Below are 23526 nucleotides of genomic sequence, written 5' to 3' on the forward strand. Positions count from 1 at the left end.
TCTGACCTCTTCCCTATACAAGCAGTGATCCTCTGACCTCTTCCCATCACAAGCAGCGATCCTCTGACCTCTTCCCATCACAAGCAGTGATCCTCTGACCTCTTCACTTCACAAGCGGTGAGCCTCTGCCCTCTTCACTTCACAAGCGGTGATCATCTCACCTCTTCACTTCACAAGCAGCGAGCCTCTGACCTCTTCACTTCACAAGCAGTGAGCCTCTGACCTCTTCACTTCACAAGCAGTGAGCCTCTGACCTCTTCACTTCACAAGCAGCGATCCTCTGACCTCTTCACTTCACAAGCAGTGAGCCTCTGACCTCTTCACTTCACAAGCAGTGAGCCTCTGACCTCTTCACTTCACTTCACAAGCAGTGAGCCTCTGACCTCTTCACTTCACAAGCAGCGATCCTCGGACCTCTTCACTTCACAAGCAGCGATCCTCTGACCTCTTCCCATCACAAGCAGCGATCCTCTGACCTCTTCACTTCACAAGCAGCGAGCCTCTGACCTCTTTACTGAGGAGGCAGACAGTGTTTACAGTGTGACTTCTTGTCAAGTGAGAGCTTCCCTGCGCTCCCATTGTCTGTTTCTGGTCCTCTTCTAGCCTTTCAACAACATCCTTTTGCACCCTTTCATCTCTCTCTATAGAACACTAACCTCATTTTCCTCTCCTGCTCAAACATTAACTCTATCATCAATCCACAGTGGTCCTCCTTCCTTCCTCTGCCCTCGTTCTATACTTCCCACGCCCACTCTGTTGAACCTCCATTGTTTTTTCCTTTCTTTCTCCTCCATATCTTCTGTGTTTCCATCTCCTTCTTGCTATATACTCTTGTCCTCTCCCGGTAGAGGCCTTAGTCCCTGTCCTATGCTTGGTTCCTCCCAGTGACAGGGCTGTCTCTGCCACTCATCAGCTGTCTGAGCAGTGGCCAGGCCTGAGATGAGCGAGCATCAGAGGCCTTAGAACAGTCAGTGTTAGCTCTAGTCTATGTAAATGTGAAGAAAATACTCCCTGGTGAGGCAAGTAGGCAGTGTGGGCACATCCTTCATTCGCCGTTCTCGTGTTGTACTCATTTAGAAGGTAGCCTCATTTTGCACACAATTTAACTTGGAAACGTGACCATTAACCTACTGATTCATTATCAGAGGACTCTCAAATGTGATAGGTTGAGGGCTAATGCCTCCAACAATCCTAGTGCTGGACATAAATAGTCTATGGGTCCAAGCTAAAGCATTGTTAACACCAAAAAGCTCAAACTTTTTTCTTTGTTCTTTCTTGTCTCATATTTAGCACTCTTCTTTCACTACCTAACAATTTGTTTCTTTTTTCTTTATTCATCCTTTTTTCTTTCTAATTTCTTCCTTTCCTCTCTTTCTTTAACTCTTTCTCCTACCTCTCCTTTATTGCTGAATGGCTTCCCCTTTGCCTTTTTAGATCACTATTTTTTTTTAGTTCCTTGTCTTTTTTCCTCTTCACTTTCTTTGCCTTTGTCCATTTTCTCACCTACGTTCTCTGAAGTTTCTCCTCTTCACATTTATGCCTGCTTCCCAGGCCTCGCTACATGTTATTTTTAGCCCTATTTCATTATCTTAACCCTATTTGCCACTTAGGCTGTTCATTATTTGTAATGTGAAATTAGCCTTCTTCTATCTGTATAAGTTGTAAGATGGGGCGGGATATGTTGGGCTGGTTCATGCCACCATTACCTTCTTGCATCATCACATTCAATACAGCTGTAATCATCGGGGGGGCCGGGGGGGGGGGCAGAGGGGGAGGGGGGGCAAAAATCTCCATTATTAGTCCTGGTTTACATGTGAGCATCAGCTCCTCAGTGCCAAAATAACGTTCCTAATGAGTTACTGAGAGCGATGGCATTCTGGTGCAAGCAGGGCCGGCTTTATGGCGGTGCGACCGGTGCCACCGCACCGGGTGCTTGCTTGACAAGGGGGCGCCGGTTTACTTGAAAGCACCTGCTGCCACGTTCCTGGCCTCCAGCACTTTTCAGTGGACAATTAAAATGTCAAGGAAACTCCAGTGATTAATGTTCTTCCTGGCAAGATCGGAGTTTTGTCTATTAGAAGTTTTCACAAGCAGCGATCCTCTGACCTGTTCACTTCACAAGCAGCGAGCCTCTGACCTCTTCACTTCACAAGCAGTGAGCCTCTGACCTCTTCACTTCACAAGCAGTGAGCCTCTGACCTCTTCACTTCACAAGCAGTGATCCTCAGACGTCTTCCTATCACAAGCAGTGATCCTCAGACGTCTTCCTATCACAAGCTGCGATCCTCTGACCTCTTCACTTCACAAGCAGTGAGCCTCTGACCTCTTCACTTCACAAGCAGCGATCCTCTGACCTCTTCACTTCACAAGCAGCGATCCTCTGACCTCTTCCCATCACAAGCAACGATCCTCTGACCTCTTCACTTCACAAGCAGTGATCCTCTGACGTCTTCACTTCACAAGCAGTGAACCCCTGACCTCTTCACTTCACAAGCGGTGAGCCTCTGACCCCTTCCCATCACAAGCAGCGATCCTCTGACCCCTTCCCATCACAAGCAGCGATCCTCTGACCTCTTCACTTCACAAGCGGTGAGCCTCTGACCTCTTCCCATCACAAGCAGTGAGCCTCTGACCTCTTCACTTCACAAGCAGCGATCCTTTGACCTCTTCACTTCACAAGCAGCGATCCTCTGACCTCTTCACTTCACAAGCAGTGAGCCTCTGATCTCTTCACTTCACAAGCAGCGATCCTCTGACCTCTTCACTTCACAAGCAGCGATCCTCTGACCTCTTCACTTCACAAGCAGTGAGCCTCTGATCTCTTCACTTCACAAGCAGCGATCCTCTGACCTCTTCACTTCACAAGCAGCGATCCTCTGACCTCTTCACTTCACAAGCAGTGATCCTCTGACCTCTTCCCATCACAAGCAGCGATCCTCGGACCTCTTCACTTCACAAGCAGTGATCCTCTGACCTCTTCACTTCACAAGCAGTGAGCCTCTGACCTCTTCACTTCACAAGCAATGATCCTCTGACCTCTTCACTTCACAAGCAGCGATCCTCTGACCTCTTCACTTCACAAGCAGTGATCCTCTGACCTCTTCACTTCACAAGCAGTGATCCTCTGACATCTTCAATTCACAAGCAGCGATCCTCTGACCTGTTCACTTCACAAGCAGCGAGCCTCTGACCTCTTCACTTCACAAGCAGTGATCCTCTGACATCTTCAATTCACAAGCAGCGATCCTCTGACCTCTTCACTTCACAAGCAGTGATCCTCTGACCTCTTCACTTCACAAGCAGTGAGCCTCTGACCTCTTCGCTTCACAAGCAGTGATCATCTCACCTCTTCACTTCACAAGCAGCGATCCTCTGACCTCTTCACTTCACAAGCAGCGATCCTCTGACCTCTTCACTTCACAAGCAGTGAGCCTCTGACCTCTTCGCTTCACAAGCAGTGATCATCTCACCTCTTCATTTCACAAGCAGCGATCCTCTGACCTCTTCACTTCACAATCAGTGAGCCTCTGACCTCTTCACTTCACAATTAGTGATCCACTGACCTCTTCACTTCACAAGCAGCGATCCTCTGACCTCTTCCCTTCACAAGCAGTAAGCCTCTGACCTCTTCGGTTCACAAGCAGCGATCATCTCACCTCTTCGCTTCACAAGCAGCGATCATCTCACCTCTTCATTTCACAAGCAGCGATCCTCTGACCTCTTCACTTCACAAGCAGTGAGCCTCTGACCTCTTTGCTTCACAAGCAGTGATCATCTCACCTCTTCACTTCACAAGCAGCGATCCTCTGACCTCTTCACTTCACAAGCAGCGATCCTCTGACCTCTTCACTTCACAAGCAGTGAGCCTCTGACCTCTTCCCTATACAAGCAGTGATCCTCTGACCTCTTCCCATCACAAGCAGCGATCCTCTGACCTCTTCCCATCACAAGCAGTGATCCTCTGACCTCTTCACTTCACAAGCGGTGAGCCTCTGCCCTCTTCACTTCACAAGCGGTGATCATCTCACCTCTTCACTTCACAAGCAGCGAGCCTCTGACCTCTTCACTTCACAAGCAGTGAGCCTCTGACCTCTTCACTTCACAAGCAGTGAGCCTCTGACCTCTTCACTTCACAAGCAGCGATCCTCTGACCTCTTCACTTCACAAGCAGTGAGCCTCTGACCTCTTCACTTCACAAGCAGTGAGCCTCTGACCTCTTCACTTCACTTCACAAGCAGTGAGCCTCTGACCTCTTCACTTCACAAGCAGCGATCCTCGGACCTCTTCACTTCACAAGCAGCGATCCTCTGACCTCTTCCCATCACAAGCAGCGATCCTCTGACCTCTTCACTTCACAAGCAGCGAGCCTCTGACCTCTTTACTGAGGAGGCAGACAGTGTTTACAGTGTGACTTCTTGTCAAGTGAGAGCTTCCCTGCGCTCCCATTGTCTGTTTCTGGTCCTCTTCTAGCCTTTCAACAACATCCTTTTGCACCCTTTCATCTCTCTCTATAGAACACTAACCTCATTTTCCTCTCCTGCTCAAACATTAACTCTATCATCAATCCACAGTGGTCCTCCTTCCTTCCTCTGCCCTCGTTCTATACTTCCCACGCCCACTCTGTTGGCCCTCCATTGTTTTTTTCCTTTCTTTCTCCTCCATATCTTCTGTGTTTCCATCTCCTTCTTGCTATATACTCTTGTCCTCTCCCGGTAGAGGCCTTAGTCCCTGTCCTATGCTTGGTTCCTCCCAGTGACAGGGCTGTCTCTGCCACTCATCAGCTGTCTGAGCAGTGGCCAGGCCTGAGATGAGCGAGCATCAGAGGCCTTAGAACAGTCAGTGTTAGCTCTAGTCTATGTAAATGTGAAGAAAATACTCCCTGGTGAGGCAAGTAGGCAGTGTGGGCACATCCTTCATTCGCCGTTCTCGTGTTGTACTCATTTAGAAGGTAGCCTCATTTTGCACACAATTTAACTTGGAAACGTGACCATTAACCTACTGATTCATTATCAGAGGACTCTCAAATGTGATAGGTTGAGGGCTAATGCCTCCAACAATCCTAGTGCTGGACATAAATAGTCTATGGGTCCAAGCTAAAGCATTGTTAACACCAAAAAGCTCAAACTTTTTTCTTTGTTCTTTCTTGTCTCATATTTAGCACTCTTCTTTCACTACCTAACAATTTGTTTCTTTTTTCTTTATTCATCCTTTTTTCTTTCTAATTTCTTCCTTTCCTCTCTTTCTTTAACTCTTTCTCCTACCTCTCCTTTATTGCTGAATGGCTTCCCCTTTGCCTTTTTAGATCACTATTTTTTTTTAGTTCCTTGTCTTTTTTCCTCTTCACTTTCTTTGCCTTTGTCCATTTTCTCACCTACGTTCTCTGAAGTTTCTCCTCTTCACATTTATGCCTGCTTCCCAGGCCTCGCTACATGTTATTTTTAGCCCTATTTCATTATCTTAACCCTATTTGCCACTTAGGCTGTTCATTATTTGTAATGTGAAATTAGCCTTCTTCTATCTGTATAAGTTGTAAGATGGGGCGGGATATGTTGGGCTGGTTCATGCCACCATTACCTTCTTGCATCATCACATTCAATACAGCTGTAATCATCGGGGGGGCCGGGGGGGGGGGCAGAGGGGGAGGGGGGGCAAAAAGCTCCATTATTAGTCCTGGTTTACATGTGAGCATCAGCTCCTCAGTGCCAAAATAACGTTCCTAATGAGTTACTGAGAGCGATGGCATTCTGGTGCAAGCAGGGCCGGCTTTATGGCGGTGCGACCGGTGCCACCGCACCGGGTGCTTGCTTGACAAGGGGGCGCCGGTTTACTTGAAAGCACCTGCTGCCTCGTTCCTGGCCTCCAGCACTTTTCAGTGGACAATTAAAATGTCAAGGAAACTCCAGTGATTAATGTTCTTCCTGGCAAGATCGGAGTTTTGTCTATTAGAAGTTTTCACTCGTGGAAGTTTTGAAGGTAGCGCAGAGGGTTTAATATGCCTGCTGCAAGAACATGTACGATGCAGATCACAAAGTGAATGTAATGTAAACAGGTCAGTGGGTTACTGCTTTTGTCAGAGACTTCCTTTTGTTAGTTGCAATTTACAGTGAGCTCTTAACTGTCATGAAAGAACTGCGTGCAGACTTTAAGGTATAGATTAGAGCGTATGGATTTTTTGCCTAGACTTTCATCATTGTAATGTTGCACAAAAGGTTCATTTGGGTACAAATCAGTTCTTGTTATTAAAGAGAGCCCCAATCCATTGTGTTATATTTTAAATTCAGAGTTTGTGCTTCTCCAGACCAAGTACTCGTCAACTGTACTGCCTACCTGTATGGATGACATGTGAATGCACCCCTTGTTGTCCTCTGTCATATGTAAAATTTACTATACACTGATTTTCACACCTGTGGTTGAATGTCTCTGTGTAATGCGTGTGAGTGAGGCTATAAAATTAATTAAATGCATCTGAGAGAGAGGTTATGGAGAGTGTTAAAGGGTGGTAGTGAGGGTATCCGTGACTGAGGTGGTCTTTGGGGGCACCAAAAAACATTGTCACACTGGGCGCCGCAAGTGCTAAAGCCGGCCTTGGGTGCAAGAATATTTTCAGCTGTGGTTCCCCTTTAAAAAAATGGAAAAAGAATGGTGTTCAGAAGTCCGAAAAACTCAAATAGACTACGCAAGACAATGTTTACATTAAAATCCTGCTGCACCATAATGGTGTGAAGGCTGTCTAGGATGGTTGGAGTGTTCCTTTGTGCTGATTGGTGTTTCTCTTTCATTTCTTCCATCTCACAATAGATTCACGTTGGAGGCATAGTCTTCTCGCCTGGATCCGTTAACGTGATTTCCGACAGTCTCCTCACACTGCCCGCCATCGTCAGCATTGCTGCCGGAGGTAGCCTGCTCCTCATCATCGTCATCATTGTCCTCATTGCCTACAAGCGCAAGTCCAGGGAGAATGACCTCACACTCAAGAGACTCCAAATGCAGATGGACAACCTTGAGTCTCGAGTTGCTCTGGAGTGCAAGGAAGGTGAGGGCACTCTCTTTTTCTTCGAGTTCTGGTGGGAGGGCGGCACCATCAAAGATTCTCCCCCAGAGGACAGGCTGTTAGGACCCCAGCGCGGCCATTCAGGTTTAAAATTTGGCCTCTCGATGATCATGAATGTGGTTTCTCTGAAGACAATCAGAAATCCAAATAAATAAGTTTATTTGTCCTGTTGGTAACCACAATTTGTAACCGAAATTTTATTTTTTGGGTTTCAAGAATCTTTACGTGTCATTTAATGACTAGAGACTCAAGAAGAGCAATCTGAAAGGTTACTTAAACATAATTGTTATGCTCTACAACATTCACCAACCCCAGTCGGCCATACCTTTTATCTCCCCCACCCTCTTACTTTTATAACAATTTCCTAGTTTTGATACAGCCATTTGCAATGGAGGTTGAGTTTTAAAGATATCAACACAAATTATGGCAGGACTCATGTAATCCTAATTCAAGCAGAAAAATATTTTTCAGTAATTTTTATTTCATTATCATTTGAACAGTAGCGTTTCATGACATCATAACATTTCGCTCTATTATTATTCCACTGGCACAACACAATACAAGTAAAGATGAGCAGACAGTTCATCAGCGCACGCCACCGCGGCACCAGATGAACAATGGTACAGGTGGATCTTGAAATAATTTCACAAAGGTATATCAAAGAAGTCCGTGGACAAAAATGTAACAAGAGACAAGCCATCGTCGAAGCAAAATGAAAAATGCATTGAATTATTGTAGAAGTTCAAACTAGTCACAAGAGTAAAGACTGAGCAAGGATTAAACTGTCATCCCAAGGTTGTAAGTTTATGCTAGTAAAAGCTACCTCCTAAGATGGTTCCGACCGGGGTAGAGATATGTAACAAGAGAAGATACTGACAGAGGATCACAGTGTAGAACACCCTGTCCTGTGGATCTGCCTCCATGTGCCTGAAGGTTAGGTTCCTTCCTGGCAGGGAAATGTTCTGGGCAAAGCACATCCAGGAAGTGTCATCTCCTCTTATGTTGGGTAGATAAATATCCGGATCTGGTGGCTCAGTGGACTAATGCGTCCACTGCAGGGGCCTGTGTTCGACCTCATGGTCACAGATTCAAATCCCGGCGGGTCCACTCAGCCTTTCATCCCTCTGAGGTCAATAAAATGAGTATCCAGTGCCAAGATGCCTCCGGGTGAACGTGTGCTTTACAAACACACAAGTTATGTTGTACATGTCCTTAGAACAGAATATTGTGACGAAAGCTGTTTAGTTTAATAGAAATCAAGTTAAATTGGGATTTCTTCTTCTAATTGTAATAGATTTCCGAGGAGTCATTTGACATCTGCTGTCACAAAACATGAGGTCTGATTAGAATCTGTGGTATGCACAACCTGTGAGCGTCTATGGGAGATCCTGGAATTCCTTTTAAACAGCACAGGAACCACTGCATCTCATACCCCCCAAAAATGTGAACGATTAACCGCTTTGAAGGTTTTTTTTTTTTAATTCTCAGAGAAAATGATGATATTTCGCACAGTTTCTGTCTTTCGTTGCCATGTTCTGTCTTTCGTTGCCCCCATTCTGGCCGGCTCTGCTTCTTCTCCCAGCAGTTTCCATGTGAGGAGCCTGCAAAGACACTGTCAGGGTCCTGCTGTCTCAGGATGTCATCTCCATGTCACATCAGTATAATCAAAGATGTGATGACCCAGCGGTCCGGTGGGCTGCTTACCTGAGAAGTTCAAGCTCAGCAGGAGCACCGACCTCATGCTCAGCGTGCAAGAGTAGGATCGGAACGAGACGCTGCAGCACGTGCCTGTTGAAAAACCAGTCCCTCCTTCTGCCTGTAATTTCTGAACACCTTCCAGGTCGTTCAGTTGAGGGTTACACCATTCTTTTCCACTGTAGGTTACTTTTGGAACAAAACATACAGTTCACACTGAAAGATGACACATCGGATCCGGATTCCTTTGAGCACATCTTCTGGCTTTAGCTTGCACATTTCCTGTGACCCTGGGCAAGTCACTTTGCCTCACTGCATCTGTTGACCCTGGCTCGCAGATTGTGCAAGTCAATTTATAAACTAATCCATAATGTTTTCCTGTCACAAGTTCCCACCGGGCTCAAGGAAACATATCTCAACCTTCAGATTGGTGTTCCCTCTTTCACCCACTGCCTTCTTCCGGGTTCTTCTTCCATCTGACCTCCCTCGCTGTTTCTGGGTACCACACTCAGGCTCTGTATGGCCTGTGTGGTTATGAGGGAAAGAATAGGCCAAATGGGTCTGGCTATGCTGATCTGATGCCATGTTTTATCTTTCCCTGTTTTCCCGCGCTCTCCTCATCTCTCTGCTCTTGCTCCCGTCCTCTCTTCTATTGCCTCTCGTTGCTATCTTTTCATTTTGTCTCTCTGTAGCGGATCCTAGCGCAATATAACACTTTGATATGTATTTGAAAACTTGAAAGCCCTCTTCCAAAGCGTCTAAAAGAATGCCAGTCAGATTTTAGCATTACAAACGGAGGCCTGAACACGTTTCAACTTTCACAACGTTGCACTTTTAGCGTTTCCTATTTCCTGAGACAGAGCACGCGTTGTGCCTTCCTCGTGCCTGCGTAGCCACGTCTGGGGGCCTGTGGGTCTTTAGCACTTTTGGACACATCACGCACTCTGCCGAAAACTCTCTTTGCTCGTCGATTAAATGAAAAGGCCAAACTGGCGCCAGCCGCGGCACAGGTGAAAAGTGGCCGCCTATGAACTGATTTTGATCGGAGGCTCGAGCAGGCACTTTCAAAGGTGAGGGGAAACAATCGCCATTCTCTTATCTCCCCTGCAGGACACCGCGTTTAGTAGAGCCCGTGTCTAATGGGGCGGGCCTTTCTCTGTCACTTCCGTCATCTCATACTCATAGTCTCTCCATTTACAATTTGTCCAGCGACACCTTGGCGCAGTATGCGTTCCAATGTAGAATATGCAGTCACTGTGCCCGCCCCTACTGCTCATGACACGTGCTAGTTCATGTTTTCATGAACCACCTGCATACATATGAAAGTTGAATAGAGAGTTTTTGAGGAAAAGCCATCAACTTTCCCAGTAAATACTCCCTGGCAATGAACACCCCCTCGCCGTGGTTGGTATGCTTGAGTCATGCGGCAGGGTTCCCTGTATGCTTTCTGGTGTCATGTGTTCCTATAGAACCAGGCCTTGCATTAAAAAAACAAAGAAATGCAGATGCTAAAATAAGCTGCTGTTGACTCTCACACACGTGCACTGCCTGTATCCTACTATTTGTATAGTCACTTGCTGGGGTAGGCAAGCATGCAGACATCTCCATCAATGGAGCACGTGGCAGTGTGCCCTAGCTGGCATGCTAAATGAGGGGTTACGTGCACGTACCTTTTTACGCATTGCCTGCCCATGTGCCATTGTCTATGTATTGAAGGGAGGGCACAGGTTTATTTATCTCCTTAGATGGTGCAATTGTACATGCACCCTAACCTTATATTGTTTGAAGGCCACTTGCACCAATCGGCTTAGGTAGCACACGTCTTTTATACCTACCCCATTTTGTTGAAAGTCACAAGAATATGGATATGTACGGTCGCTTAGATGGGCCGGTACACAAACTCTACATTTGTTGCAAGTCATACACTGCTTGTCTTGAGAATAGAATCCACCAGGTGCTTCTGTATATTTGTGATTACACACCGCGGTGATGGAGGAGGCGTGGTGATGGAGAAAGGAATGTGACCTAGTTATTGGAGGTGTGGTCTGGTGGAAGAGACATGGCTAGCCATAGTGAGGAAGATGTGGTCTTTTGGAAGAAGCATGGTCTAATGCAAAAGGCTAGCTCAGGTGTTTAATTTGCATATTGATGATTCACACTACATAGTCTACATAAGGACATTTTACCTTTTTGTTCTATATTTTGATTTGGTTCTACTTTCCCAACGCCCTTCTTAGAAAGCTGATTTTAAATTGTCTCCCACATATGTTGCATCCACAAACATAATGTTCATTAGAATATTTCCTGTTCTCATCAGAACCTATGAATTGGACAAGCACATGCCACCAGGCAAGCATAGACTAGAAAGCCCTGTACATGACCCCTGTCTTAGGATGCTATTGGCTTTGGTAATCACTCAGGCCACTTCAGCTGTGCAGGGAACTCAAGGCTAAGCTATCTCCATGGCCAACATTTGTCTTTGCCACTTTAAACTTGTTATAGTTTTCTAATGCTCTTTTTGTGCTGGTTGGTAAGAGCTTATATTTAAGCTGATTCGCTCAGTGTCGCGTAGGTTGTGACTTCTCCACACGAACGCAGTGTTTGTTCTGATCCAGAACTCTCCTCAAGTCTTCAGTTTTTCAGCGTGAATCTTTTCTGGATTCAAATGCTATGCATTATTCTGCCATCTAGTGGTTGGGTCCGGAATTGTAGTATTTCTTTCCCTTTTTAGGTCTCGCCTGACACAGCGCATGCGCTGGTCTGGCGAGACATTTAGTAGGTGGGTTTAGAAAGTGCTACCCACATTTTTGTGCTGGCGACAAGCTACAGTGCACGATGGCGTGCACGTGCACAGCTGCTCCCCGCATTCCCCCCTCCCATCTCGCACAGCCATCTGCCTTTCCTGCGCCAGCCTTCAGCACCATATCCCTCCCCCCGCTGCTACGCACGCATCTCTAGCGTGCGGCATTGCGATCACTTTCGCTTTTAGAGTGATCGCGATCGCGATCGCGATGAGGGATTGTCAGTGTGTAAGGGGTATTTCAGAGTGCATCGTTGTCTACACAAAGCAAGCAGCACAGATCCGCTCACCTTCACAATCTAACGCCTGACAACCGCCGGCCAGGAAACAACAAAGGAACAGACCAAGCATTCCTGACCCTACACTCGCCATTACAGCACTTCAGTTAGACTCGGAAAATGAACGAACAGTTGCACCCCTTTCTCTCTTCTCCTCCATGATTGTGTACTGCTCTATCACTCTAATCCCGCCCCACTCTTCTCCGTGGTCTGTCTACTGCTAGGACCCTGCCTCCTTCAATCCCCTCTGTTTCCCCTTCTCCTGCCCGCGAGCTGCTCTACATTCTAGACCCGCCCATTCCATCTCCTTGCGCCTCTTCCTGTCCATGTGCTGCTTTGCTATACTCATAGCCCCGCCCTTCTTCCTCATTCTCAGTGCTGATCTAGAAACACTTTAATACCGCCTCTTCCGCCCATCTCCATCCTCACGTCTTTCTGACCCCCCCACCCTTTCACGCTCGTGCCCGCACGTGCTCTGTTCACACACTGGGGGCAGCTTAGCATGATCTCAGCTGACACGCGCCCTCTTCCCACTACAACAAAAGCTGATTACGAAGGGAACATGGAGCATTAGAAATCTGTCTGTTTCATCTCCTTTGTTTTTAATCCCCCGCTCATGCTGGACCCCTCCGTGTTACTGAAGTTCACTTAAGTAAATAAATATTTTTTTGTGCATGTAAAATCGATTTTTCAGCCTCTACCGTGCAGTGTCCTTCATTGGTAGGAATATATGGGCTCCTAAGTGTCTTTGTACGGCAAGAGCCTCCTGTCTCTAGGAGCTATGGGGCTGAGAGTGCATATATTTCGTTTTATATTATTCTCAGTCCCTTTACATGGGATTTGCTAAATCTCTACCTATGTTGATGTAACATGTGACCGGTTCCAATGCAGAACTACTTCATAAAACAATTCTCAGTGCTTAATGACACACAAGGTGCTGCAAAAGGTCATCAGATGATGCAAATTGAGTAGAATTGGCTAAGTAAGTGCATTGAGATGAAATTGCACTGCCCCATAATGCATCCGGGAATATTAAAACAGGACATAATCAGTTTCTCCATGTATCAGCTCTCTGTATCTCGCGGGCACCCTTACAGCCGCGATTACTTTCACTTTCGCGGCGCCGCGATTGCTTTCACTTTTGCGGTGCCGCCATCTGCATAGCCAATAGGTCTCGCTTTTGGGACCTTGTAAGTGTTTAGCCATGCAACAGTTGGTGTTGTTGCACTAAGGATATTGTGCTGCATACCTAAGTACTTATAGGGTCCCAAAAGCGAGACCTATTGGCTATGCCAATGCTTGTTTTGTTGAGATTTTAGACTTAGTACCTTTTCCCAATGGCTGCTCCTGATCTGTTTACCCCTTTTACGATCCTACCTTCTGGAAAACTTTTGTAGGTCATTGGGACACTTTGTTGTCATGCTCTAGTTTCAGGGCTTCTCTTTTAGACTTGGCTGGGGCAGTTTCACCGATCCACAACCATAGGTTTGTTACCATTCTCATTTATATATCTATATGTATATTTTTGCTTCTTTCAGCTTTTGCAGAGCTGCAGACCGACATCAACGAACTCACCAGCGACCTAGACAGGTCAGGAATCCCGTTTTTGGACTACCGGACATACGCCATGAGGGTGCTGTTCACTGGTATCGAGGATCACCCAGTCCTGCGGGAGCTGGAGGTAATGAGGTGTTCCTCATCATTGTATTCTACATTTATCTCCGCACTTTAGTGCTTGTATAATTTTTTTTTAGAGACTTCATGTTCACACATGGGCCTCTCCTGATATCATTCAGAGAATCTAAGTATTTGTGAGCAACACGTTTCTCCAGCATGTTGGCATTCAGTGGTCTGACTCCCATGGCCAAGCTGCTGGGCCCTCCTTTGTATAAGCATTCCTGTACAGTACGAGCTGTCAGCATGAACCCCATGCCATGGGGAGTGGTCAATGACTTGCTAAACCCTCACATGAATCATTCATGAGTATGACACTCAGAACGTCTACTCTGGTTGAAGACTACGCCATCTTTCCACACAGCCCTGAATTCTCTTCCTGTGTGCATGGTCCATAAGTGTCATCGCAGGGGAGAAAATTTGGGGAAGACTGACAACTCTTCAGATCTTCCATACTCCAAATTTCTGACCAGTTGTTGTCTTGTCTTTGACACACCAGTCTGCATGGGGACAAATGATTCTACAGAAAATAAAACCAGAACCAGAGTCCAAAGTTCTAAGAAGTCTCAGTTTATTGCTGTTTGATCTATTTTTAAACTCTCCTGGTTCATAGACACAGTCATGTTGTTTCCTTGTATTGATCCGGCTACCTTCACTTCAACAATTATCTGTGTTATCAGGTTTATCCAACGCTTCCTGCTGGACCCCCATTTGACATCGTCCTTGTTTGCTAGATGATGTCAGGAGAACATTACAAATTTGGGTGCCTTGACAGTGACCGCCACAAATGACATTATGTGTTGTTTGGGGCGTGTTGAAGAATTAACTTGGTAAAGGCCATCTGTTGTTAGTGCCTGACATATAACTTGCACTTTCCCAGCCTTACAAACTTTATAAAGTTACAAACCTTTTGAGAAATCTCCTGATTTCCATTTAGACCAAGGCCACCCATGGTATGACCACGTCCCTCCACCCCCCCACCCCACCCCCCCAGTATAACCTGTCTACTCCTGTTCTCACCAGCTCCAGTACTTCTGAGGCACAGTCGAGAGCAAGTTATTTTTGACCCCATTGTACAGTCCAGTTTCATCATTGGTGGCTCTTATTACCTACCCTCTGCAGGTCCAAGGAAACGGGCAGCAAAATGTGGAAAAGGCGCTTAAGCTTTTTGCCCAGCTGATAAACGGCAAGGTGTTCCTGCTAACCTTCATCCGCACATTAGAGATGCAGCGTGGCTTCTCCATGCGGGATCGTGGTAACGTGGCCTCCCTCATCATGACCGCACTGCAAGGCAAGTTGGAGTATGCCACAGATGTCCTGAAGCAGCTCCTCTCCAAACTCATTGAGAAGAACTTGGAGAACAAGAACCGTCCGAAGCTGCTGCTTCGAAGGTGAGAGGGGAATCTAGGCCTTTGGGGGCATGGTAGTGGTTCCTAGTATGGGAACAGGCATTTCCAATTCTTGTGTGACTGCAGGCTTCATCCAAGATCATTGGATGGCTAAAGCATACATAAAAATTGAGCTGCCGGATGCCAGGGGAAGGATGCCGTGTGAAAGTGGTCCTCAGTGAGTGAGAAAGTAGGTCTTCACCTCTCCAGTGTAAGTGTACATTTAGCTCAAGTGCAGAGGCAATGTTTATCAATCAGCGGGAGGAAGAGGGTGTCAGGACTTGATGGAGCTGGGACAGGAAATGTCTCCCTGAAAATGAGTGGGGAAAATGAACCTTTACCCCTAGCGTTAGGGTAGTCTTCACAAAATACAGAGAACGGTTACTGCAAAAGGAATACTGGAATCACTAGAAATAGGGAAAATTAGCAAAATAAAATATGGCGCATTTTGAAAAACCCCTTAGTATCCAAATAATGAAGAGCACATAAAAGATGGGCCAGAGCGAGAGGAAGTGAGAATTCAGGTCCACGCTGGATGCAATTGTAAAAAAAAATATCTGATGCAATCAGCGGCAGAAGATGGGACCTGTAGGAGGAGACAGATGGGCACTAGGACATTGTTTGTGTGGGTTTCAACGAAAGACTAAGTGCAGGTTAAGTATAGGGGAGGAAGAAATGGATGCAGCAGAACTTGGAGCCACATGTGTAGGACCTGTGCTGTCATCTGCAAAGGCATTCGTTTGTGTTACTCTATACCTGCTGCACAAGAAGCAGGAGTCCCTGTGAGGTCCATGGCTAAGAGACCAGATCACAGTCTGTCGGCATGCCTGTCTGCACGCTGTTTAATTATTCATCTCTCCCCTTTATGCCCCCCAACCCTCCACCCCCACCAGGACAGAAGCAAGAGTTATATGTCCAACACATCTATATTAGGTCTGAAGAAGGTGAGTTAGAAGAGGGAGACATCGTTTTCATCGCATGCAATATATCGCATGCCATTACAACGCGGTCGTTACAATGACTGCGTTGTTGCACCGCAAACCATTACAACGTTAGTCGTTACAACGACTTGCTGTAGGGGGCAGAAGGTGTTGGATTTAAAATCCAACACCTTCCCTACTGTTGCACAGACTGGAGTTGGAATAGTAAATTATACTATTCCAACATCCAGCGCCCCCTACAGCAAGTCGTTGTAATGACTTGCATTGTAATGGTGTGCGATGTAACAACACCGGTCATTGTAACGACCGCGTTGTAATGGCATGCAATGTATCGCATGAGTTGTAACGTCACATATTCGTTAGAGGATAGTCCTCACTATGTCAGGGAAAATTGTGTGGAACGCATTCCCCAGAAGTTAATTACGGAGAAGGAAGTCTTGTCTAGCGCTTTGGCTTCCTCAGGACAGTTTGACTTAACTGATGTATACATTTGTCTGGGAAGAAAACCTTGCATTTCCAGCTACCCTTGGGCAGGTTTTAAGCAGAATGAAAATGTTGAGTTATGATCTCCAGATATGGACACTTAAGAGCCTGTCTCTAGCTGGTACAAACTTTACCTTTCATTTAAGGGGGTCTAGGGTATGATATTGGATCTGGGACCTGCTCAGGGGAACTCAAAGTCATACTGCTAACTTATGGCTACATAGATTTCTGTGGGCCTCTTGCAACAATCATTTCCAACCCACAAGTCTTTGGAAATCTAATTTGAGTCACAATCGTGTTGTATATCAGAAAATATTGGCTGTTAATCTCACCCTAAATATCATCAGGATAAGTATATGTAAGTGTGTATAGATTTACTATTCTTAACTCTACCTCTTCATATCATGATTAATTATATATATCATCAAGGTATATATATTAAATCCACAATATTCTGGTACCCCTGCAATTTCTGCCTTCCTGACAGGCCAACTTAATTTGCACCTCTTTAATTTCCGGCATTCCGGGAACTTATCATCTTCTGAAGAGTTTCTCACTAATCACTTGTTTATCTAGCATTTAGACATAATAGTATATATGTGCATGGTATTTGTACAGGACAAACCTAGCCAAATGACAGCACTAAGCTGGACAGGGTCAAAGGTAAAGATACAGTCAATGAACAATTTGATTGGAAGCTGGAATCTGAGAATGACGGTGGGCTGTTTTTTTGTTGCGACGTGGTGTTCTTTAGGCCACCCCGTGCATCAGTGGTTCTAAACCCATGGTCTGTGAAACCCCAGGGGTCCACAAAATGTACTCAGGGTCTCAATGACTGTTTAGAAAGCTAAATAATATTAGCAGATTAATAAAGTACATATACATTAAAAAGTCAAATTGATTTTTTTTTTAAATGTACTGTGAAGTTGAAGGAATTGGAAATTGGAGGCTAAAAATTAAGTTGGTATCCTTATCTTGATTTATCGAAGCAGCATAGGCATGGCAAATGGAATATAATATGAATTATTATTGGTGGCCTCAATTGAAGCTCTGATATGTGGCAACCAACAAAAAAGGCATGCATTTGGAGGAAAAGAGGCAAAGTCATATACTAGCATGTTGCTTCATCTTCTAGAAATAAAAATACTTTTTATAAAAGCTCTAAATTTCCCAATAAAATGAACATTTTGGTTTCTGTATATTTTATGTTTGTAAATGTAATTAAATAATTGTTGATATTGTTTGATCTATACTTGTTTCTGTATTTTTGTGCATTGTTTTGAGTTTTACATCCTTAAACTTACTTAGGCGGGGTCCAGCAGTTATTCAGTGGTAGCTACAGAAGTCACAAAAAAATGCTGCTCTAAATCCATGCAAACTTCAGCTAAGTGTCATGTATTAGATGCTTGCATGGCCATTGGCCAACTGTTGATGCTTTGGCCTTTTCCACATACCCTTTTATGGGCAGCCTAAGTGCCGTCCTCAGGCTTTTATGGAGCCTCTCCGTGTTTTGTATGTTGGCACCCACCAAATTTGGATTGTAAATATATTCGATCAGATACCTGTGTTCAGCTGCATCTATTAGAAACAATCACATTTCCAAATCAACAACACAATCAATTAATTCAGATTGCAGTTTATTGTATTTACTATGGCAAGATTTAGGGTGATTTTACCCGCTTCAAGGACCATTTGCCAAAAATTAAAGATTACAAAATTATTCATGCATTGGGGGAGTTGACCTTGACCGTACCTGAAGGTCCAACTGCACAGCTCCCAAAAGACTTTGGTCCTGATTTAGAGTTTGACATGTGGGTTGCTCTATCACAAATAAAATGGACATCCCGTCCACCGTGTTAGAAGTTCATTATATACTTTGGGAATAGCATCTGTTACCATGTATGCTAACACTGCGCGTGGTTTAACAACGAAGTCAGTACCACGACTGTGTTGTTACCATGAGTTCCATTACAACGCAACTCATTACAACTGCTTGTTTTAGGGAAGCGCTGGACTTTTGAATAGTTTAAATTACTGTTCCAACTCCATTGTGTATCAGTAGGGAAGGTGTTCGACTTAAAATCCAACACCAGTCCAACACCGCATTCCCTAACGCAAGTCGTTGTAAGGACTTGCGTTGTAATGGAACTCTTGGTAACGTTGCAGTTGTGGTACTGACTGCGTTGTAAAGGCACTACGATGTAATGCTTGCGTTGTAATAGATGTTTCCCATACTTTAGCACTTGTAATAAGGTGGACAGGGTATCAGTCAGGATATGAGTCACGTTTTTGATGGAGTACTTGTCTGCCAAACTCCAAATCAGACGCTTTGTTCATTATAATTTTGATTTCATTGCAATTGTTGGAGCACTGTTTAAATGTCATCTTTCGAAACAAAATGTTCATTTCTGACCTCAAACCTTGAATTGCACAGTTTCCTCGCCAGCCTTAGGCAGGTTTCTTGCAAATCAAGGAAGGAGAGAAAATATTCAAATGGAAGATAAAGGACTGCAAAAACCCGGCGCTGTGTTCAACCGAGGGCACTGGAGAGCCAATTTGGCAGATTCCGCTGAGCGCCAGGATGTGCGCACCGCCCAGAGCAGGGGCGTAACACAGGCCCCCGCAGCCCCCGCGGTGCGGGGGGGCCCCCTACCCTTCAGGGGCCCCCTCACTCTCAGCGGAGGGCGGCTGCGCCTGCAAGCAAACCTCTTATAAAATGGTGCGCCTGCGCGCACGGCCTCCTCCAAGTCCCCATAAATTAAACTGTGAGCGCATGCCCTGGTGACGGCCTCTAAGCCTCCGAGTCTTCCCTCTCTTTCTGTCTCGCTCTGAGCCTCGGGGTGGAGAGAAATAAAAAATTCCAAATGTAAAAAATAAATAACTAATTCAAGCAAGACAGAGTGGTTGCAAGGTGGCCAGATTGATTTATTTACACCTAAACACATTAGCGCCACTTTACAATGTTTGCCAGTGAAGTGATACTTTTGTTTACTCCTCTCTCTTTGAACAACATTGTTTTCCCTGTGTGGGAAAGTGAACCTTGCCTGGAGGTACTGAAATACCTGCTGGATGGGTGAATTGGAATACAAAATGTGTACAGCGACTGTGTGTTTACGAATGTGGTCTTTTTAAACCATACTGCCTATGTTTTGAAAGGATATAAGCAATGGCAATGAAACGGGTCCTTTCCGGGCCTTGTGTTCATGGCCTTACCTTTTCATGCGAAAGCACTCACTGCTTACATTTCACGTGCTTTACTTAATCTTGCATTCCCTAGGAGTGTTTGCTTTTTCTAGGATGTTAATTTTTTTTAGGCAGCATATTGCTCTTGTCAAGTGTGTAATTAGAATTGAGTCACATCCAGGTGTTTATGGCGGGTCAGTGCAGTGCAAGTTTCTCTCAGTGGGGCAGTATGGTGTTCAGTGGGGGAGAGGATGTGGCGCTATGGTCAGAGCTGCTGAAGTGGAACTGGTGAACCAGGTTTAGCCTTAATGACCAGGCTCCCAGACCACTCTCCTGAGGGAGCACATTCCTTTGCTAGACCTTAGAATGCGCCGCAAAATCTTAAAAGCCCTGGTGTCTTAGCACCAGCAGGTGGACCCTAGCGGTGGCAAGTGTTGATTAACCTTGAAGGCCTGTCCACCACTATCCATGAAGTTCACCTTCATTCTTGGGGACAGACCTATGAAGCAGCACACCATAGAGTGGCAGTGACTCTGTCACTGAGGTCACAGGACCCTTGAGCAGGGTGGCTCCAGGGCAGGTGGGAGTGTTGTGTTTGTAAGTATAATATGGTTTTAAAAGCACTTGCTGCCTCCTTACTGGCCTCCAACATTTTTGGGCAACAGTAAAAATGTCTTGATAATTCCAGTGATTAATGTTCTTAGTAGAGAGGGGTAGTGTTTTGTCTAGTGAAAGGTTTGACTCATGAAAAGTAATGGCAGAGGTGTAATGTGCATGCTGCTAAGAACATGTGCCATGTAGATCACAAAGTGCACATAATGTAAATAAGTCCGTGGGTTACTGCTTTTGTCAGAGAGACCCTATTGTTACTTGCAGTTAATAAGTTAAAATCCTAACATAGAACCGTGAGCTATTAACTGCTGTGTAGGAGCTGCATGCAAACTCCAAGGTATAAATTAGGGCGTTATGTTTTTTTCCCCAGTCTTCGATTATCTTAATGTTGCAAAAAAAGGTTCATTTGGGTAGAAATCAATTCTGATTATTAAAGAGAACCCCCAACCATGGTATTATGTTTTTAATTCTGAGTTTGTGTTTCTGCAGACCAATCACTATTAAACTGTGCTGCCTACTAGTATGGTTGTCATGTGACTCCTACACCTTGTAGTCCTTTGTCTTATGTAACATTTCATACACAGTGATTTACACACATATGAATGATTGTCTCTGTGTAATATCTGTGATGTAAAGTGCTCTGACACCCTACACTGGTATTAGTGGTGCTGTAAATTTTCTGATACTTTAATATTTTTACATTTTTACACATGCTAACAGTCTCTGAAAATATTTTTCCTTATTAGTACTAGTGGAACATACAGCTGCAGCAATGAGAAAGGTGACCAGTCAACCTTTGCAAAGGGCCCTCCACTTCACAGCAGCACAAGTCACAGTTTTTAGTAACTTTTGATGTGTTTGAGCTATAAACAATTTATTAGTTAACATCGTCAGATTATGCAGCAGATGATGTATTATGTGGCAAATATGTCAAAGCCATAGTTATGTGAAAAACATTTGCAAACCAGGATATTTTGCCATTCATGTTTGAACTGCTCTTGTGGAAAAAGGGAGGAGAAGTGCTGATGACAGAAACTCCATGGCTGGGAGACAAATGGCTTGCGATTCCACTTTTAAGGATATTTGGGACATTCTGTGATTGGAAACGTATCCCACTTTGTGAATGTATTTTAATGTCACTAACACATATTTAACCTTAAATAAACATGTGTATCTATTGGTTAAATTAAATAATGTAATAAGCTGTAACTGGTTAGTGAAATGGGAAAGGAATACTAAAAATTGGGATATTTTGCTCTTTCTGCCACACCTCTCACTCCGCCCACTGTCCCAATCCATTGGTTATTCCCGCCCTCTGATTCTCCTCCCACAGTTCCCCTACTTTTTTTCCCCCACTTCGACCACTACCTGGCACTAACATGCATTAGAGACAACTGTGGGCTTTTACCACTGGGTCTCTTAGAGAATGACACCTCAGGTTGATACACAGGGGCTAAACACAGCACGTTTCTGGGTTCTCCACACAATGTGTTTTCTATTTGACCCCAGACTTCTACAGCTTGTGTTGAGGAAATTAAACATACCCTTGTGCTTGTATAAAACATAGCTGCCAAGTGGTATTGGCACCATGTCGTGTCCATTCGTAGCTTTTATCCAACAACACTTTGCATGCTGGAATGTTTAACCCCTTACTTAGATGGTCACAGCACAACTCCCAGAATGCAAGGGGCTGTTGGCTTAAAATCCAGGCCTGGCTGGTGGTGTCACATGTGACGATAGAGCCATTTGGAGGCAATGGTGAATCTGTAATTTAGTAGGCGTGGCTATACTCTTAGTAAATTGTAAATACCGCCAGTGTTGACACACTGAGGTCTGAGGCCTCTGTTTGTTTTGAAGTAAGGCCCAGTCTTGAAGCTTCCTCAGTTCACGTTATCATGCACAACCCTTGACAGTCGCTAGTGTGTGGCATGCAGATGATTCACCAGTCTATTTCTCTTGACTTTTGCAGGATACTGAGTTATATCTTGTGTACTTCTCAGGTATATTGTCAGTTGAGTTTTTATGGAATTGCAGGTTTGGGTTGGTCTTTCAAAGTTTCAAGGTATTGTCAATTCTATTTCAGACCCTTCATAGTTGTTCTTTGTTCTTCAGCCACAGGCAGTTCCTGAGACGATAGGATCACTCCTTGGCATTGTTCCGATTGCTGCCTCAGTTAAATAATCTGCTTTTGACAGTATTGTTACAAAGGGCGTAGCTTGTATGTTAAGAGTGTTACCCACTTTCCCATTAGAACTTAGAGAAAGACAAAATAGAGGCATTTCATTTAAATGTTGGAGGTTTCAAATCAAAATACGCTAGAGCAAAGTGGTAGATGTTGGGCCGTGCCGCCGGGGGAGCGGGGGCCCCCTCCATGTGCTTTGCAGGGGGCCCCCTTCAAGTTTCGTTACGCCACTGGCCCAGAGTGGTAGCGAGGTGGGAGACTGTGGCCCCAGGGATACATCCATAAACACTTATTGGTTTTGCCACTTAAACACTAGACCAACCAGGGGCATCCGCTTGGAAATAAGTGGCAGTGAGGCATAAAATGAAAGGAAATAGTTATTTTTGTACTGCGTTTCATATATGTATTTATAAAAGAACGCTGAGGCTCATGGAGCAAAGCCCATTCTTTCTTTCACTGAATCCAAGGAACTTTGACTCCATTCCATTTGTTTTTATCTTTTATCTGTATTTAATAGTTAGTGATACTGACATCCTCTGCAATTGAATAATTTACGCACTGGCAAATGTGAAAAAAGACAAAAAGTAATATGTATGATAAAAAATCATATTTGGAAAATTATTGTTGCCAATGAAAAATATTCAAGGGTTCGATGGATATTTATAACCAGCCATGGTCCGTGCAGGTAACAGCGGTGGGGCTGCTTAAGTGGACATTTCGAGGGACGATGCTGAGTGAAAATTAAACAAATAAATAATTTTTCCTCTAGATTGTCCCTCGAAATACCCCTTTACCTGGCCCCACCGCTGTTACCTGCACTGACCACGGCTGTTTATAACCCACCCAGCATTTAGCCTATTTCCACCTTTTGGTATCTGTCTCTGTGACTCTAACTCTTTTGCTCTCTCTGTGTGTCTCTCTTTATCGCTCTGTCTCATTCTCAAGTTTTATCTTTTTATTAATCCATTTCTTTTATCTCTCTCTCTGTCCATCTCTTTCTTTTGCTCTATCTTAAACTTTCTCTTTCCTCTTTCTCTCTCGCCATCCCTCTCTCTCTTTCTCTCCTTTCTCACCGCCACCCCTCGCTCTCTTTCTCTGACAGTCTTGCTTTTTCTCGCTCTTCATCTCCCCCTGCCAGAAATATTTTCCAACTATTGTGATTTTGGGAAGTCTCCTGATTTTTAGGTCGAGCATTCGAGACCTCTTGTATATACTTTAGCATATAAACTTATATGCGTA

General features: G+C 44.8%; 1 protein-coding gene across 1 annotated transcript in view; it reads left to right on the forward strand.

Moving 5' to 3' along the window:
- Positions 1–5534: 5534 nt before the first annotated feature.
- LOC146870133 (plexin-A2-like) overlaps positions 5535–23526 on the forward strand; it is a 239584-nt gene continuing 221592 nt past the window's right edge. The window contains exons 1-4 of the mRNA XM_085641065.1: positions 5535–5603; positions 6799–7033; positions 13363–13505; positions 14621–14889. Coding sequence (XP_085497191.1) covers positions 5535–5603; positions 6799–7033; positions 13363–13505; positions 14621–14889 — 716 coding nt within the window. The remainder of the gene's footprint in view (positions 5604–6798; positions 7034–13362; positions 13506–14620; positions 14890–23526) is intronic.

The sequence above is a fragment of the Triturus cristatus genome, chromosome 1_1, assembly GCF_964204655.1.
Source record: "Triturus cristatus chromosome 1_1, aTriCri1.1, whole genome shotgun sequence".
Taxonomy (NCBI): Eukaryota; Metazoa; Chordata; class Amphibia; order Caudata; family Salamandridae; genus Triturus; species Triturus cristatus.